The sequence below is a fragment of the Oryctolagus cuniculus genome, chromosome 6, assembly GCF_964237555.1.
Source record: "Oryctolagus cuniculus chromosome 6, mOryCun1.1, whole genome shotgun sequence".
Classification (NCBI taxonomy): Eukaryota; Metazoa; Chordata; class Mammalia; order Lagomorpha; family Leporidae; genus Oryctolagus; species Oryctolagus cuniculus.
In genome coordinates this window covers 116,809,140-116,828,136 of record NC_091437.1, presented here as the reverse complement: position 1 = coordinate 116,828,136, position 18,997 = coordinate 116,809,140, and the positions used below count along the sequence as shown (strand labels likewise).

The window sequence follows — 18,997 nt, the reverse complement described above, 5'->3', positions numbered from 1 at the left end:
ATTGCTTTTATGCTATGAATCATCCTGAAATCATACAAATATTTGGTTATAAATGTTCCAAATCTCTTATGACAAAAGCATTTATCACTTTTACAAATTAACTTACAACCGAATAGATATAAAATGGCACAATATATTGTAGTCAAAGGAAATCAAATCATGTTTACCCATCAGTACACTAAAAGACTAAATGCACAATGACTTTACATAAAATAACTAAGTGAACCTGCTTACTCATAAAGGTTAGGAAAAACTATTGCCATATCTCGATCAGTAGATGTGCAGTTACTAAGACACATCCTACTTAGTAGTAGAGGCCATCTGTGGAATCTAAATGAAAAGGGTGTGCAAAATGCCAGAATATGGCCTCCTCAGGGCAGCTGCTGAAGACAAGAGGTGTACTGCAACAACAGGGCCTCAGAGTTCACTGTGGTCACAGAGTTTGTTCAAATTCTGAAATAGAAGAGAAACAAATCAGCATATGCCACTTACTCCACTCTTGAATTGGTACCACAATGAAAGAACAGTAGCAACTGAAGCAAGCTGTCCAGCCATGCTAAGAAAATGGGCATTCTAAGAGGTAACAGAGAATAGTACCTTAACACCCCAGGTTGGTCCACAGTCAGACTGCTGACTTGGAGACCTGCTCTACCACTTAAAGATGGCATAACTTCCCTCAGTTTCCCATTTCTGAAAAAGGGCCCAATAATATTATCTATGTTATGACACTGTGGCAAATTTAGTTAATTAATATGGGTAAAGCCTTTAAAATTTCCTGGAACATAGTGAACACTCAATACATGTTAGTTATGGAATAATAATATAATAATAATATACTGTTATTTCATAAATACATACTGTTCTGATTGAATGTAAGAAGGCTGACCCTGGGTGACACCAAATGTTCTTCTAGGGATGAGGAAAGGCAAAATAATTTAAAATTCAAAGGAAAAGTTACAGGAAATCAGAGTTCTCGGAACTAAAACTAAACCTTAAAGACAAGTCTTTGGAAAGTAAGTTTACCATTTCTGATCATATTAGCAGTAGACTCCACAAATAATGTTTCAAAACAGAACAAATAAAATAAGCTTGAAGACAAGGGTATCGCAGCAGGAAAAAAAATCTGCATTTGGCATTTGAGACAGGTAGGTTCAAATTCCCAGGACAGCTAATGCTGCAAGAAGGATTAAAGTAAGCCGTCCATCCTTGATAGATGATAAAAGCTTCCAGGAGCGGGGAATGATTTTTCTACCAAGGGCCATTTGGATATTTATAATATCATTTGTAGACCATACAAGATTTGCAACTTAAGGGGCCAGCATCATGGAGCAGTGGCTAAAGATTCCATCTGCAATGCCAGTATCTCACATGAGTATAGAGTTTATCAATGTCACTACTCCAGGGGTGAGGAATGGTTGGCCTGCAGGCCAGGTAAGTCCTAGCTGCTCCACTTCTGACTCAATAGATCGATGAACCAACCTGGAAGACCCCGATGCAGTTCCAAGCTCCTGGCTTCAGCCTGGCCCAGTCTTGGCTGCTGAGGCCATTTGCAGAGTAAACCAGTGAATGGAAAATTTTTCTGTCTCTTTTGTGTGTGTGTGTGTGTGTGTGTGTGTATCCCTTTCTCTTTGTATAACTCTTTCAAATGGATAAATAAATCATTTTAAAAATTCACTTAAAAGTAACCTGCTCGGCAGACTCATAGAATGGCAAATGCCCCAAACAGCACTCCAGAATCACAATCAACCCTTGGGGTATTTGGATCTGGCTAAAAGGCCCATGGGAGTCTCATATGCATGGGCAGCCATGACACAGTGGCAAAAACAACCTAAATGAAAGATTCTGGTGAACAAGACCCCAGCAAAAGGAACAGGCCATCAAGGAGGGAGGCGCCTTTCTCTGAAGGGAGGAAGGAACCTCCACTGTGATACGGCCTTGACTAAACAAGTTCAGAGTTGTTGAACTCAAGGGGCTTCCATAGCCTAGACAGCTCATAGCAAGAGCCTCGGGTGATTGCTGATGCCATAAATAAGAGTGCCAATTGTTAAATCAACAACAGGAGTCACTGGGCACATGCTCCCCACGTAGGATCTCTGACCTTCATGTGTTTTACTATGAAACTTAAAAACAACACTACTAGTTGAACAATACCCCATACCTTGTGCGGTTGTGTGAGGGCAGCCTGTTGAAATCCTTGCTTAGTGTATACTAAGTTGATCTTCTGTATATGAAGGTAATTGAAAATGAAACTCAATGAAGGGCGGGATGGGAGAGGGAGTGGGAGAGGGGAGGGCCGCAGGAGGGAGGGAGGTTGGGGGGGGAAGCCACAATACAAAAGTTGTACTTTGTAAATTCACGGTTATTAAATAAAAAAAAAGAGAGAGAAAAAAGTAGCCTGCTGGGGCTGGCACTGTGGCATAGCAGGTAAAGCCACCACCTGCAGGGCTAGCATCCCATATGAGTGTCAGTTCAAGTCTCGGCTGCTCCACTTCTGATCCAGCTCGCTGCTATGGCCTGAGAAAACAGTAGAAGATGGCCCAAGTGCTTGGACTCCTACACCTACATGGGAGACCCGGAGGAAGCTCTTGGCTCCTGGGTTCAGAGCAGCTGAGCTCCGGCTGTTGTGGCCAATTGGGGAGTGAACCAGCAGATGGAAGACCTCTTTCCCTCTCTCTGCCTCTGCCTCTGCCTCTAACTGCAATTCAAATAAATAAATAAATAAATAAATAAATCTATCTTTTTTAAGTAGCCTGCTATAGATTTATTAAATTTTGAGTCCACCTGTGGTTGCCTTGACAGGGCCAGACCAAATTTCATGGGCCTTACATAGCCTGCAGCCCAGATTTTACCCACCTCTGGAGCAGTGACATTGTTAAAAGATCCAAATGATGCTTTAGAGATCAGAATTAGCCCCAAAAGGAAAGGCAACAAGCCTTCACTTGTGGCAGACAGCTCTGCAGTAAAGAGAGATTTCAATAGATTCTAGATTTCAGAAGGGTAATAAGTTTTAAAAAAAAAAAAAAAAGCGGGCCGGCGCCGCGGCTCACTAGGCTAATCCTCCGCCTAGCGGCGCCGGCACACCGGGTTCTAGTCCCGGTCGGGGCGCCGGATTCTGTCCCGGTTGCCCCTCTTCCAGGCCAGCCCTCTGCTGTGGCCAGGGAGTGCAGTGGAGGATGGCCCAGGTGCTTGGGCCCTGCACCCCATGGGAGACCAGGAAAAGCACCTGGCTCCTGGCTCCTGCCATCGGATCAGCGCGGTGCGCCGGCCGCAGCGCGCCTACCGCGGCGGCCATTGGAGGGTGAACCAACGGCAAAGGAAGACCTTTCTCTCTGTCTCTCTCTCTCACTGTCCACTCTGCCTGTCAAAAAAAAAAAAAAAAAAAAAAAAAAAAAAAAAAAAAAAAAAAGCAAAGCCCTTGGTTCTATGTTCTTATTTCTCAGAACTCCTACATACCAATCAACTTACTCCACTCACCTTATTTGAATAGCTGTTACTTATTGCAGCAGACACTGATTCAAAAAAAATTGGTTTCTCTGAGTCTAGGTTTCCATAGTACTTCATTGCTTTAATCAAGGAAGCTACAAGAAAGAATAGATTATATAAGGGCACATGGAGCAGCAGCAGAATTGTGGTCAACGACAGCCCAGGACACGTTATTACCTGTGCAATTGGCTAATGATACATCCACACTCCTGCTATTGCAGTCCATGTAAATCTGAAAGAATATTTGAAATATTAATTAGTTACTTTATTTTCAGTATAGCCACAATTAATTCAGGGTAGCTGGCAGGAAGCAATAAGATGGACTTCAGAAAAGATGTTTCCAGTTGAGAGAGAGAGAGAGAGAGAGAGAGAGAGAGAGAGAAATCCTGTTTATGAAGTCAAACCACCAGAGGGAGGCATTGTTACATGGTTAGGCATAACACGGTGAGTGCCTAGAAGGCCAAGATCAACACAGCAGAGCATTCACCTTTACTGAAACTCTATTTGGCTGCTTAGATTTTCCACTTTATTTAACAAAATTAAAAACATCATCTTTCTATTCCTGTGACAGTGATATAAAATGTTCTCAACCTCTTCTGTGGGTAGTCAAAGACCCATTTGTGAAAGTATTGAAAGCTGCTGCCTTACTATTTAAAATTCTAGGACAATTTCAGCAGATTCAAGGACTATGTAAATAGCAAGCAGGGTAGTCAGTTGAGAACTTCCCTAGATTCCAAGCCAAATTTTGTTGCTCAGCCTCCTTTGTTAAAGATCCATCACAATGAGACATTCTCATTAATTTGCTTGGCATACTCCAGAGAGTCTTGTCTCTTTTAAGGTCTAGAAAATCTCAAGTAGAGGAGCCAGCGCTGTAGTGTAGTAGGCTTGGCCGCTGCCAGCAGTGCTGGTGTCATATATGGGTGCTGGATAGAGTCCCTGTTGCTTTAATTCTGATCCAGCTCCCTGCTAATGTCCTGGGAAAGCAGTGGAAGATGGGCCACATGCTCGGGCCCCTCTACTCAAGGTAGAGACTCAGAAGAAGCTCCTAGTTCCTGGTTTTGAATTGGCCCAGCTCCAGCCATTGCAGCCATTTAGGGAATGAACCATCAGGTAGAAGACCTCTGTCTCTGTCTCACTCTCTCTGTCTATATTCTGCCTCTCAAACAAATAAACAAATCTTTAAAAAAAAAATCTCAAGTAGAAACAACATATAAAAGACTGATCTTAAATTTACCCAGACCAAAGTAGTGCATGGAAGGCAGTGAAAGCAAACTTTTATTGCTTTATTAAATATTATTTTAATAATGCCATAATGTTTACAGTAGGGTGCTTTTGGTTATATAGTGGTAATATATCTTACATATAAAGTACAAAAAGCTGCATTTATAATCTAAGAGAATACATGATACATCCAGAATTTCCCTCATATTCTTCCAGCAGTAAGTAGTTCTCTCTGAGAATTGTGAAGAATTATGCATCAATTTGAGCATAAATGAAAAAGCAAACAAACAAACAACTAAATAAAAAATGCATGGACTGGGAATTTGCCATTGAATAAATGGTTCGTGCTTCTGTAGGATAAAATGATTAATTCAAGGTGACCTCTCAGTGTTTGACTTTTTCTTAAGCTCGATGAAGTACAAACACATTGCTGTGCATGGTTTGTTGATGCTGATAAACATAATCTCCAGTCCACTGACCTCTCCAGTGTCCCATGTCAAAGAGTAAATAGAAGTCAGTGGCCCTGCTTCAGCTGAGATCTCCCAAGAGAATGTTCCCTTTGCTAAAACAACTACAAAGAGAGCGCAGGGGATGTTGTTAGAAGGTAGGAAGACATGCCTGGCTGAAGAGTCCTTGCAACTCTTTTTCTGGATTCTTTGCCAGAGTGGTTGGGCCTAAGAAATAACAGGCTGGTATAATGTTACAAAATTACAGAGACTCACATTACTGAGTACTTAGTAGCTTTTAAACTCTATCTTACAGTCTTTCTATGCAATCTGTCATTTCTGCCTCTCAACAAATGGATAGAAGGAGTGCTTCTACGTCCAATTTATACAAAATCAAACAGTTCTTGAGCATAGACCACAGCACTAGCGCACTGCTGATATTTGGATCCAGGGTGTGTCTATCTTTAAAGCCTATGTTCTTAACATATGTAATAATGTTACAATAATGAAGTAAACTGATTGGTAATAAAGACATTAAAGGAAAACTAATTCAAAATTGCTTGTTTTGTGTATATAGATGAAGAAAAAACTCTGACCAAAGATAAAAGGCATTTCCTGCAGATTTAAAAATAAATGGTTGACAGTTGATTTCTCCATCACTCTGTTGTTTAGAATTTTATAATCATAAGGTGAAAGATAAAAAAACAAACACTACAAAACCCTCTTTCTCAACAAATCCAGTACCCAGATTGTTTGAATTTCTCTGAATCAACCTTCAATCCTAAGATCATTGAGCATAAGATACCATTCCCTTCTCTTTACTAACCTTAAAAATCTTGTTTTTCACTTTCCAGAGAGGGCAGATAATAATTCCAGAGACAAATTTAAAATAGAGTTGATCAAAAATACAAATATCAGCCTTTCCCAGTAGCAAGAAAACCCTAGTTCAACCTTTCTCAAAACAGGATCCTTAGACCACCTGCATCAGAATTACCTACAACTGCCGAAAATGAAGATGCTGGATGTGACTCAGGATCTAGGAGACTGTACTTTAAACGTGCACCTCAGATGACTGCTAAGCACACAAGTTCTACACTTGAGTAACAGACAGTAAATACAAGTGCCCAACACGAGAAGGCCTCCAGCAATGAGGGCCTATGTGTAGACAACCCTGGTTTAGTTGCAAGAAAGTAAGAATAATTCAGATTGCATTTTACATCTATTTATGCAAAGATTTTAAAGTAACCAACAAGCAAATAAAAGAATATTACATGGGAAAATAGTAGATTGTCAGAAATAGTCATTAGATGTAAGGTCTAAGATATTTTAACCTCAATTGTCTTTGCATAGTTATTTGCTTCCTAAATATCTGATAATCCTGAATCAAAATCAGCCCCTCATTTTCACAAATGAATAAACTGAAACCCACACAAATGAAATGATTTCTCTAACATCTCAGCTGCACTGAGATCCCACATTTTGACTTTATACTAGCAGTTTAGGAAACACTGACCTCTGTATTATCTTGGGTTTGAAAAGTTGAAGTTTCAAAGTTAGCTTAAAATATGAATGGACATAGAAGGTATGCAATAATGCAACAAAATCATCAAATCCCACCTCGTGAAGGGACCATTCAAGGCTTCTGAGATGAGCTCTTTAAAAGGCAACGTCCAATCTCCACTTCTATCTATGCTGAGTTACTAATACAAGGCTATCCCATCTACCATAAATAAGTGAACAACTGAACAAAAATATGAAAGCAACTATATTCAGATAAGGAGCATCAGGCAGCACAGAACTGCACTGTCTGAGAGAAGAATAAATGAGGACAGTCCTCTGATCTGCCACAAAGCATTCCAGAGTCATGATGTGATGAGGTCCCCCACACAAAACACTGCAGCTTCCTTGAGCTGAGTAAGAAGAACCAGAGTTCAGGGAAGCTTCTAAGGGTCAGATTTGTAGAGCACAATAAAAGTGAGGGTGATATGCAGTGAAAGAGCTCCAATCATTTTCACAGGGCTTTAACAGAAGCTTTGAATAAATGCAAAGCCACACAAGGGTAGAAACCACAGGACTCCAGGGGAAGAACATTTCTGGGCACAAGCACCTGAAGACTAGGTGAGCTAAGCGATGTGCATAGAGTGGGCTGAGAAGCTAGGACACCAGGAACAGAAGATTCTCCAGCCCCAAAGTCCCCTTCCCTCCCTGGACAATTAACTGTATTAAGGGAAAGAACAGAAGGAAAATAGGAAAGGGACTCTGTATTAAAGTCAGAGGCAAAGGGGAAATCTCATAAGGATTTGATCTTTCCCTGAATTAGCAAAATTAAAGATTTTTTCTATTTGTGGAAAATAGGAGTTTGTGAGCTGCATCAGTTTTTTTTTAAATAAGCAAATTGGGTTGTAATTTTGCATACCTAGCTCATACAGACCCCATGAAAATCATGGGGTACAGAAAATGGCACTATTACCCAAGGGTACAGAGAAAAATCCTTGCCCTGGGCACTGTTTAGAGACTAGGAGTGACACTGGGCCAAATTTTACCCTGCCATGATAGGAGGGAACATCCTGCCATCACCACAGTGTACCAGCAGGGGCTTCCTTCTTCTTCCTGGAAGCCTTGTAAGTTAATTGACCAGCAGAAATTATGCCCACAATATCTCAAGTCCATGTGCTGTGAATAAATACTGACATTCACACATGCATACATCTAGAAGCCTGATCTCCTGAAAACAAATCTATGCCCTTGGCAAAGAGGCCAAAAAGATGAGTATAGAACCAAGCAGGCTTAAGACATTGGAGCAGAGATGAGAGGGGACAGATGAAAATCTTTGTTACTGAAGAGACAGGAAGTTCTCAGTGCAAACCCAGGCTGTATAAATACCTCAACCAGCATGGAGACTGAAGAAGAGTCAAAAAAGGTCAATCCACTGCAATCCAGGATTAATGAATACTTCTCACTAGTGCAGCGCTGTGAAGCTTCTTCTGTAGGAAGAACAGAGACCCAAGTTATGGAGAAGTCTTGGAGATTTCTGCTACTGAATTCGCTGAATGGTGGGAAGACAACAGGTGGCCTTGTGATTATCAACACTACATCTGCACATTTCATAGTTGGCATTGTAGTGTAGTGTGTTAAGCTGCCACCAGCAACGTTGGCATCCCATGAGTGCCAGTTCAAGTTCCAGCTGCTCTACTTCTGGTTCAGTAGGTTTAGCAGGCTAATGGCCTGGGAAAGCAGCTGAGGATGGCCCAAGTTCTTGGGCCCCTGCCACACAATGCCAGAGCTGAAAGAACCTCATGGCTCTTGGCTTAGACCTGGCCCAGCCCTGGCAGTTACAGGCATTTGTGGAGTGAATTAGCGGATGGAAGATCTTTCTCTCTCTTTCTCTCTCCCTCTTACTCTCTGCCTCTCTTTCTCTTGTAACTCTGACTTTCAAATACATAAATGTTAAAAAATGAATAAATCTGAACACTTCTTATTTTTTAATACTTTTTAGTTAATTACTAATTGCCTCTGAACTTTGCATTTTGATTATTAAAATTTTATTTCAGGAAGTTATCATATAATCTAGAGAGAAAGATGGGATAAGCTGATTATCAGATAAAGTGAGGTTCAGCGAGGTCAAATGCTTTGGAGAGAATATCTTTTTTTTTTTAAAGAATGTGTGGGGCATTCATTATGTGAATGAATGGTCTAAGTAATTTTTATGTTAGTTAGTTTATTTATTAATTTATTTATTTAGAGAAGAGGGAGGGAGAGAGAGAGCGAGAGATCTTGCATCCACTGGTTCACTCCCCAAATGGCTGCAATGGCTGGAGCTGGGCCGATTTGAAGCCAGGAGCTTCTGCCAGGTCTCCCATGTGTGTGCAGGGGCCCAAGTAGTTAGGCCAGCTTCTTCTGTTTTCCCAGGAACATTAGCAAGAGTGGGAGCAGAAGTGGAACAGCTGGACTCCCACATGGGATGTCTTCACTGCAGGAGGAGACTCAACCCTCTAGACCACAGTGCTGGCCCTTGGAAAGAATATCTTGTAGGTTAGTGCTAATCACAGACAAACTCTGAGGCCTCTAGACATCCTGAACAGTGTGCTTTCCACGTTATCACACTGTTTCCTAAAGGAGCATGCCGACATGTAGAACCCTGTTTGGTCACGAATGAAATGTTTGTAATTGGGGGCCCATGTATTAGGAAACAGTCCTTTGTTGAGACTTTTTATGCAAGGATCCATGTGAGGGACTAGAAAATTAAACTTCATTTCGTTCACAGTAAATCTCTGAATACACCCAACACCCACCCACCACCTCCACCCCCTAAAAAAGACTTTATTTAGGAGCTCATTTTGTCTTTTTGATTGACATTCTCTGGGCACAGTTTTCTCACGAGGAATTACATGTTTCTAACAGAGACAGGGCCCCATTTTGGGTTCCTCTTGGGAGCACTATGACTCTCAAAAAAGATCACGTAGGCAAAGATTCTCCCCTTATTATTCTATCAAATAAACTCAAATCTATTATGGAATTCCCTGAAAAAAAGTAAATTCTTAATTGGAATTTTTTGCCAATTAAGATCCTCAGTATTTTCCCTTTAGCAGCTATAGAAAAGTAGAAATATGATTGTTTCGCAATTCGGAGAGAAGTAAGAAGGAAAGAGTGCATTTAAAAAACTGCTACTTAGAGAAAAAATAGGCAAGCAGAAATTATAAAATAGTTATGAATATTGCTTTATGGCAATAAAAGTAAAAAGCTACAAAATAATTTTAATGTATTTGAAAAGTGGTATTCATGCATGAAATTTTTTCCAAGTTTCACCTTAAATCTAAATTCAAATTTATTAATTGGATAATAACTATAGAGAATGTGCTTTGTCCAAGAAACATTTTTAGATGTAGTGGGTGATAATCAATATGTGTGACATCATGTTCCTTGAATCAAGGAGCTTATAATATCCTTGAGTGCCAAAGATAGCACTGCTACACAAATGACATGAAAATAACATGAAAAAAGTAGGGATATATAAAAAAGAGAAGTCTTTTTGGAGTGATCAGGGAAGGTTTAATACAGAAAAGTAGCCTTGAAAGATGTGTAAGATTCCATAGAGTAGAAACAATGTAGAGACGTAAGAATCCCAACCATGTGGACAGCCTTAATTAGACACCAGTGATAGCTTAGGACCTAAAACTGCCTGCTCCTGTTCAGGCAACAGTGATTGAGGGCCAACAATGCGATAGGAACTCCAGCAGCAGGAACTTCAGCTTCCATGTCCTCTCATGAGAAGGGAGGCAAAGTATTGGGTATAGACTCAGGCTATGTTTCCATTGGCCTAAAATGGTAAAGCAGAACTTCAAATAAAATAAAAAATTATCATAAATTAGCTTATTTTCAGACAACTCAGTGGTAACTGTTATCAATCACAATTTGCCTAATTAAATCTAGGACTTTACTAATGGAGTATTTCATTGTTTGTTTATTATTTAAATTTACTTACTTATTTCTTCAAAAAAGTTGCCCCTGCGCACTACCAATGATAGGAAAGGATTAAGATTACAGAAAAAGTAAAATACTTATTATAGGCAAAGAATACTGACTATAATGACAAGTGGACTGTTGAGTCTTAAAAATACACATTTTACTAAATTTTTGTATAACAGAATATTTTATTAAATTTTTGTGTAACAAAAATTTCTAACAGTTATTGATCAAGAAAGCTTTTCCAGAAAACATCAATAATTCATTATATATATATATATATGATTAAATTAGATCTCCTCTTAGAAGTTAGATTTAAAATTTTCTGGTAGCACTAATCATGCTTACAATGCATGTTGATATTCAATATTTGAAGGTTTCCTATGACTATTCTTTGTAATGTATTTGTTTGAGATAATAAAATATGTATGGTTTCTCTAAACACAGTAGTAGGTTGGGCCAGGTCATATTAGCTACTAAAAGTCAATTATGTACATATTTTCCCAACTGTATGTTTAATAACATAGATTGTTTGATTTTTGCTTGCATAATATTTGTTGGCTTAAAATCAATCATTATAAAATACATAAACCATGTAAAATGGTAAAGGCTGCAAATCAGGTGTTTCTCCAGAATCCCACCCTAACTGCCCTGCTCCAAGTAGTTTTGATAAAGGTTTTCAGGCAAAGCACTGCTTAAAGGTGGTATACTCCTTTTAAACATAACAAAAACCAGCTACTTAACAGAATCCAATGACTTTGATTAAGTAACTTAAACCATTTATATTTTCAATAATGGATCAATTAGTCTTTTCTTTCATACATTTCTACAACATTTTGCTAACCATATGGCCTATCTTTTACAAAATTTCATATTTTTCAAACTAAACTGCAATCAAAATTTTTGTTCATTTTGTAGGAAAAAATCAGCATTATCATTTAACCCTAAAAGTTTAAAAAGTAATGATGAATTGTTCTGAGATATTTACATCTCTTTTTTTTTTTTCTTTTGGACAGGCAGAGTTAGACAGTGAGAGAGAGAGAGAGAGAGAGAGGAAGGTCTTCCTTTATCCATTGGTTCACCCCCCAAATGGCTGCTACGTCTGGCGCACTGCACCAATCTGAAGCAGGAGCTAGGTGCTTCCTCCTGGTCTCCCATGCGGGTGCAGGGCCCAAGACTTGGGCCATCCTCCACTGCCTTCTTGGACCACAGCAGAGAGCTGGACTGGAAGAGGAGCAACCGGGGCAGAACCGGCACCCCAACTGGGACTAGAACCTGGTGTGCCGACGCCACAGGTGGAGGATTAGCCAAGTGAACCGCGGCACCGTCCTACATCTCATTAGTTAGTTACTAGAAAACATAATAATAATATCTGCAAGAGAGGTGTAGCAAAAATATATCGTAATCTGAAAAAATTTTTGCAATTGCTTTATTTAGAAAACATGGTAGTACATTGCTTTCCCTAAAAGAAGTTGCATAAATTATTACCCATATCTATATGGCATGAACACTAGCATTCCATTACATAGCTAGCACAGACATACATATTCAATCATGACACATTTTTCCAGTGAGGTCAAACAAGACCTTAGAATTTTTCTCAATTCACTAATTCAGGTTGTCACTAGTAGATTATAAGATTTAACTGGTATTTTGAACTTAGAAATACTGGAGTGGGCCGGCGCCGCAGCTCAATAGACTAATCCTCCACCTGCAGCGCCAGCACACCGGGTTCTAGTCCCGGTCGGGGCGCTGGATTCTGTCCCGGTCGCTCCTCTTCCAGTCCAGCTCTCTGCTGTGGCCCAGGAGTGCAATGGAGGATGGCCCAAGTGCTTGGGCCCTGCACCCGCATGGGAGACCAGGAGAAGCACCTGGCTCCTGGCTTTGGATCAGCAGGGTGCGCCGGCCGCAGCAGCCACTGGGGGGTGAACCAATGGCAAAGGAAAACCTTTCTCTCTGTCTCTCTCTCTCTCACTGTCCACTCTGCCTGTCCAAAAAAAAAAAAAAAAAAGAAATACTGGAGTGCAAAATAACCTGCATGTATGTGATCCAGAGATTCATAATTGTCTCCAAATGACTAGAAAATGGTGATAAAAAGGTTTTGAAAATTCTTTAAGAAAAAAGCTTTTTTTCCTTTTCTATCCTACCATATTTATAATGTCTACATTGTCCTTGCCTTTTTTTGGTCATAATTTCATAACTTACGTGTTGATAGATTAATTATGAAAACATTTGGGCTTTATCAATAGAGGTACAAAAATCTATTGTTTGAGAACTCATTCATGCTGTGTCTTGCTTTGTCTTTTATTTTTACATCTGCTATTCCTTTAATCAAGTGTGTGTATATTTTCAGAAAGAAACAAAACAAAATAAAGCAAAAGAGTCACGCCATGTAGTTGTGAACAATAATTTAAGGCAGCTATTTTAAGAGAAGCAGTTCATGATGTTTCTTCTAAATAAAAAAAAGACATCCTTAATTGTTAAGTTACCAATTGACTCAAATGAAAGTGTAAGCACAATGGACATTTCTGAAATCTTTCCAAAATAAGTAAAGCTTTACATTATACATTATCCTTTTAGTTCTGCCATTGTACTGATTTTATGGCTATAACCTTGTGTTGTAAGCTTCTAAGTAAATCAACCAGTGCAATAAAAATCACATCACCCTAGAAAAGAGAGGAGTGAATGCACAGCTAATATCCTGCCTTAAGCAAAGTGAAGTAGGCTTGGAGCATGTGCAAAGGAGACAACTAATCTATACCCATGTGGAGTGTGGTAAATGATGAGCTTTATCTACAAAAAACAACATTTCAGAAAGAAATTAACCATCAGGTGTGGGTGTGCAATTAACTCCAGACGGTAGAAGCCAGCTCTTTCCTGAGGAATATTCATTAACTCCTTTAATTAAAAAGTATTCATAGTTGCATAATTTAGGAGAGCTTTCATATACTTCAAAAGATTCTTGACAGTCTGTGAGTTGCACAATTTTTTAAAAGAAACTATTTTCTGTTGGTATCAATTAACTGTTGAGAAGCAGATTTACATCTCTAATTTCTCAAGAAACAAGGGTGCAATACACATTTAGGACAAACCACAATACTACCTTTGGAGACATTTGCAATATTATTGAACATTTCATTCATTCATTCATTCATCCAGTCAGAAAAATATATATGTATTCAGTGCTTATGTTAAGAACTATCCCAGGAAATTTAAGTATACCAGTTAACAAGAAGAGATGATGGTCCCTATCCTAAAAATACTCACAACCAAACAGGGAGACAAGTTAGTTGAACTAGTTATTTGAAGCTTTCCAAGTGGTGAAGAAAGTGTGCAGACAGAACTAAGGAGGCATGGGAGACTGGGTATGATAAAATAATGAACCCACAAAGATGTCTACATCTTAATCCCCAGATCCTGGGAATATGTTACTTACATGGCAAAAAAGAAGTTTCAGATATAATTAAATTAAGAGTGTTGGGATGGAGAGCTTAGTCTAGGTTGCCCAAGTGGTTCCGATGTAATCAGAAAGAAACAGGAGATTCAGTATCAGAGAAGTGATGTAAGAAGGAGACCTTGTAGGAGAAAGATACAAAGTTGTCGCACTGCTGGCTTGGAAATGGAGAGTGGGGCCAAGAGCCAAGGAATGAAGGTAGCCCTGGAAATTCTTCCAGATCCTCCAGAATGAATACAACCCTGCCTGCCAAGACCTTGAGTTTTATGCCCAAAAGATCCATTTTAGATTTCAATCACCCAAAACTGTTAAATACTAAATCTGTGCTTTCAAGACATGAATTTGGTGGCAATTTATTACCAAAGCAATAGGCAACTTGAATACATGGGTTGGTGATTTGGTGGATGGGAAGGCGATTTGGAGAGGTAAGAACTTGTTTAGACATCAGGGTCAACAACGGCAGATCATGTCTAATTTCTTCATCCTTGAACATGTAAATATAAATCATTGTGCCCATGATTTAGCAGATAAATAAGACTATTTCAAAAAGCGTAAGAAGTCTTTACTCACTGGAAAAGGACATAAATTAATATAGGAAGGAAAGGAAGAATGTGATGTGTGAGTCAAGACCACCCCTGGTGGTCATTCCCCCAATGATAAGAACACAAGTTGGAGAGTAGGCGGTAAAAGTGGAATTGGGCCAGCGCCGCGGCTCACTAGGCTAATCCTCTGTCTTGAGGCGCCGGCACACCAGGTTCTAGTCCCGGTTGGGGCACTGTATTCTGTCCCAGTTGCCCCTCTTCCAGGCCAGCTCTCTGATGTGGCCCAGGAGTGCAGTGGAGGATGGCCCAAGTACTTGGGCCCTGCACCCACATGGGAGACCAGGATAAGCACCTGGCTCCTGCCCTCGGATCAGCCATTGGAGGGTAAACCAACGGTAAAAGGAAGACCTTTCTCTCTGTCTCTCTCTCTCATTGTCCACTCTGCCTGTCAAAAAAAAAAAAAAAAAAAAGCGGAACTGGAGCATCATAACTCTAAAACCAATGTAGAGACAGGGGGCCTCTTGGCTTTAGCACAGATGAGTGAAATGTTTTGGGATCCAAACTACCAAAAATAGTAAAAAAAGAAAGATATTTCCACAAGTAGAATCATTTTTATTTTGATTCAGAGAAATAACATGATTTCTGTCTTTTATTTAGCTTGTTTTGTATATTTTGGTTATGCTATTATGTGCTCAACTCCAAATCTTTCCCCTTTAAAAAGATTGTTGAGGAAAGGGATTTCTTTTTTTTTTTTCTTCCACCTTACTCACTTGCTTAGTCAGTCTATGACATCACTTTGGTCACTTCCAGATCTATTCTGTATCCACCCAGAATCCACTGGATGGTCTCACTTTGAGTTTACCATCCTCCACTCTAAACTCATCTTCCCTTTCAGCCACCCCGTTGGGTTCCCTGTCATTCCCCGTATGAGAGCTTCAAAACTTCAGAATCGTTCGTCTCATAGCAGAGAAAATCAATACGAAAGTCACACTAATTCATTCTGAACATGATCAAGGACAGAATCAGCCACTTCTGTGACTGAAGTGAAAATGTAAAGATAATGAAACTGAGAGTTGCAGGTTTCAGTAATTAAATTGGGAGATTAAATCAATCATGAGAGCAGTAAACATAATAATATATAATGGTATATAAAGCATCAGGAGAAGAGAGCAGGATAGTGTTACTAAACAGGAGAGAGAAAAAAGGACCAAGGGTATTTAGAAGTATCACAAGAGGGGAGAGGAGGAGAATGGCAGAAGAAATATTCTGATCAATGACACCAAGCTGCTACAAAAGGCTACAGATGCCAAAGAGTTTCATAAGGACACAGCAAAGGTGGCCTTACCCATTAGCTGCTGTCCAGTGCAAAGTATGTGTAGGGATGCAGAACTTAGAACTCCTTGAATAGGTTCTTGGTAGAGCAGGCCAGTAAGATGTTCAAGAAATTTTCATTAAGTAAGTATTATACCAGAAATACATAAATATCTTCAAGAGCACATCACAAGAAAGTAAATGTGCTACAAGATGTTAGAAAAGAGAAGCTGACATGTGAGCTTCATTAGTGTTTGTGTAGAAAAATACAGTTACTCATATATTTCTAGACCACTCTATTCTATTCTACATGCTATATTATTAATTAGAACATATTACATATTGTAACATAACAAATGTTATGATGTATGTTTTGTTCCTTACATAAACATGTTACATATTATTTATCCATTTTATTGTAATTTTGGTTGTTTCCAGTTTAGCCTGGATTATAAGCAACATTCTTATAAAGGATCTTGTATGTATTTCCAGGAACAAATACTTAGAGATGTCATTTGTATTGTCTTTAGAAGTGCAAAAATTAATATGGTTAAATTTTTTAAGTTTAAATGGAATTAGAATCTGTTTTTCTTTGCCTTGTTTTTCCTCCCAAAAGTATGTTTAAAAGATTAATACAATGTTCAGTATTATATATATTATAAACTCAGATGTATAAATATGTGATGATTTATATACACCTGCGACTTATGTTAGACATACAGGTATTTATGATGTTTGTTTAGTCACAAACTACAGTGTTTCTGTGTGTGTGTGTGAGAGAGAGAGAGAGAGAGAAAGAGAGAAAGGGTGAGAGAGAGAAAAAGAATGAACAAGCACATTCTCAACTTCTGTTTCACTTCCCAAGCGCTCCCAATAGTGAGGGTTGAGCCAGGAAAATCCTGGAGCTGGGAATTCAGTTTAGCTCTCCCAGATGAGTGGCAGAGACCCAACTTCTTGAGCCATCACTTGGGGGTTTGTTGAGCCTCTTAATTGTGTGTTTATTCTCCATTTTTGTTTCTGTCTTTAAATATTTCCTCCTTTCTACTTGTATCACATTCATTTTGTATTATCTTTTTATATAGGTAATTAAATAAGTATTTTAGCCTTCATTCCTAATATATGCAGTTCAGTATGCAAAATTTCCAGAAGTACCGATTTAGCTGCACCATTTTAAGTTTTGATACGCACCATTTTACTTATATTTTTCCCCTGTGAGTATGATTTCTTCTTTGAAAAACAGAGCTTTGCAAAGAGTATTTCCTGATATCCAAATTTATCAGGGATATTGAGTTATCTTTCTGTTATAAATTTCTTTCTGGTAAAGACTTTCAGCTTAATGGTGTGTCAATCCGAAACCTGCCTTTTTAATTTCCATTTTTGAAAGGCACTGAAATGTGCATTCTGGCACAATACATAGTCACAGAGACAATAATGGTCAGAAGGTCTCTCCCAGTTTTCCACCTGAGAACACAGCAACCCAAGTCTGGCATCCAACTGAATCCTCAACCAAAGACAAGAATGCTTGCCAGTTATTGAGAATAGTCTCCCCTTTTCCCAGATCTTTAACCACATGCTTCTGAATCATGCTCACATCCATTGTAGCACATTTTTTTAAAAAAGAAAAATTCTCTTGGCTCTTTCTCTTAATAGTGATGCTTATATCATATACCATTAGAATCTCTTAAATTTAGTAATGATTTAATCATTTTATTAAAGACAATTATTGGATATCATTAATTCTACCATCTGGTTTTAATTGAATCATCTGACCAGGGGAGGGAAGGAGAGAAGGAGAAGAGGAAGAGAGAGAGGGATATTCCATCTACTGTTTCACTCTTCGAATGCCCACAATAACCAGAGCTGGTCCACCCAGAAACTAGGGGCCAGAAACTCCATCAGGGTCTCCTGCATGGGTGGCAAGGATCCCAAGTATTTGAGTCATCACATGCTGCCGCCCAGGGTGTGCATTAACAGAAAGCTGGAATCCAAAGTGGAGGTGAGACTTAATCCTAGTTACTCCCAAAGGCATGTTAATCTGCCCTCCCTTGCTAGCTCTCTCCAACTCTCTCTCTCTCTCTCTCACGCTTCCATTTCCTCAAGATTGGTCATCTATTAACTTCTTGTCCCTAGTAATGAAGCCAAAAGAGAAAAAAGTCACAAATTATGTGAGAAACAATAAATAAAATTAGAGCCAACCAAAAAAAGAGAAACAGTTAAGGCTTAAGAAGTAGGGCAATAATCTGGCATTCTTTTCATAAATAATACATTTTAACTGATTTCCCATTATTTAAAAAATTTTAATGTTTAAGGTGGAAATACTAATTACTTGGATTTGATCATTACACATTGTGTACTTGTATCAACTTTTCACACTTTACCTCATAAATATGTTTAATTATTTTATATCTACTTTTAAAAGAGGGAAAAAAATCAAAATTAAAAAACTATCCACTTTATCCTAACCTTCAGCATAGAATTATTTACTCAAACTTGTGACCTAATAACAGAATTATGTAATGTGCTCTTTTGTTCTTTTATAAGTTATGTCATTTCTTTAGCTCCATGCTTTAGAAAATCACTTATTTTGAAATATATATTTAAAGTAATAGATATCATTATACTTGCAATACATTTTTAGAAAGTCAAATGAATTTGAGATTAAAATTATTTCAAGAACATTCAAAATGAAAAGGAAAACAAGGACTGGTGGTGTGGTGTAGTTAGTTAAGCTGCAACTTGCAATGCTGGCATCCCATATCCACCAGTTTGAGTCTCAGTTGCTCAACTTCCAATCCAGCTTCCTGCTAATTCACTTGAGAAGGCAGTGAAAGACAGGGCAAGAGCTTGGATCTCTACCACTCATGTGGGAGAATCAGATGGAGTTACAGGCTCTTGGCTTTGGCCTGGACTAACCCCTAGCTATTCTGGTTTAGGGAATGAATAGTGAACCAGTAGATGGAAGACTCTTCCTCCCTCTCTCTCTCTCTCTCTCTATCTCTCTGCAATTCAAGTAAGTGAATAAATAAATCTTTAAAAAAAATTTTTAAATGAAAAGCACATTTCTCAATAGATACAAT

The 18,997-nt window shown here is 38.8% G+C and overlaps 1 protein-coding gene across 1 annotated transcript in view; it reads right to left on the bottom strand.

The window, feature by feature from the left end:
* Nucleotides 1-417: 417 nt before the first annotated feature.
* The window catches only part of SLC26A7 (solute carrier family 26 member 7), a gene marked incomplete in the record, with an annotated part of 135,722 nt that continues 117,142 nt past the window's right edge, over nucleotides 418-18,997 (bottom strand). Inside the window, 4 exon segments of the mRNA NM_001195763.1 lie at nucleotides 418-453; nucleotides 3,475-3,578; nucleotides 3,661-3,715; nucleotides 8,034-8,135. Of these exon segments, the coding sequence (NP_001182692.1) occupies nucleotides 418-453; nucleotides 3,475-3,578; nucleotides 3,661-3,715; nucleotides 8,034-8,135 (297 nt within the window).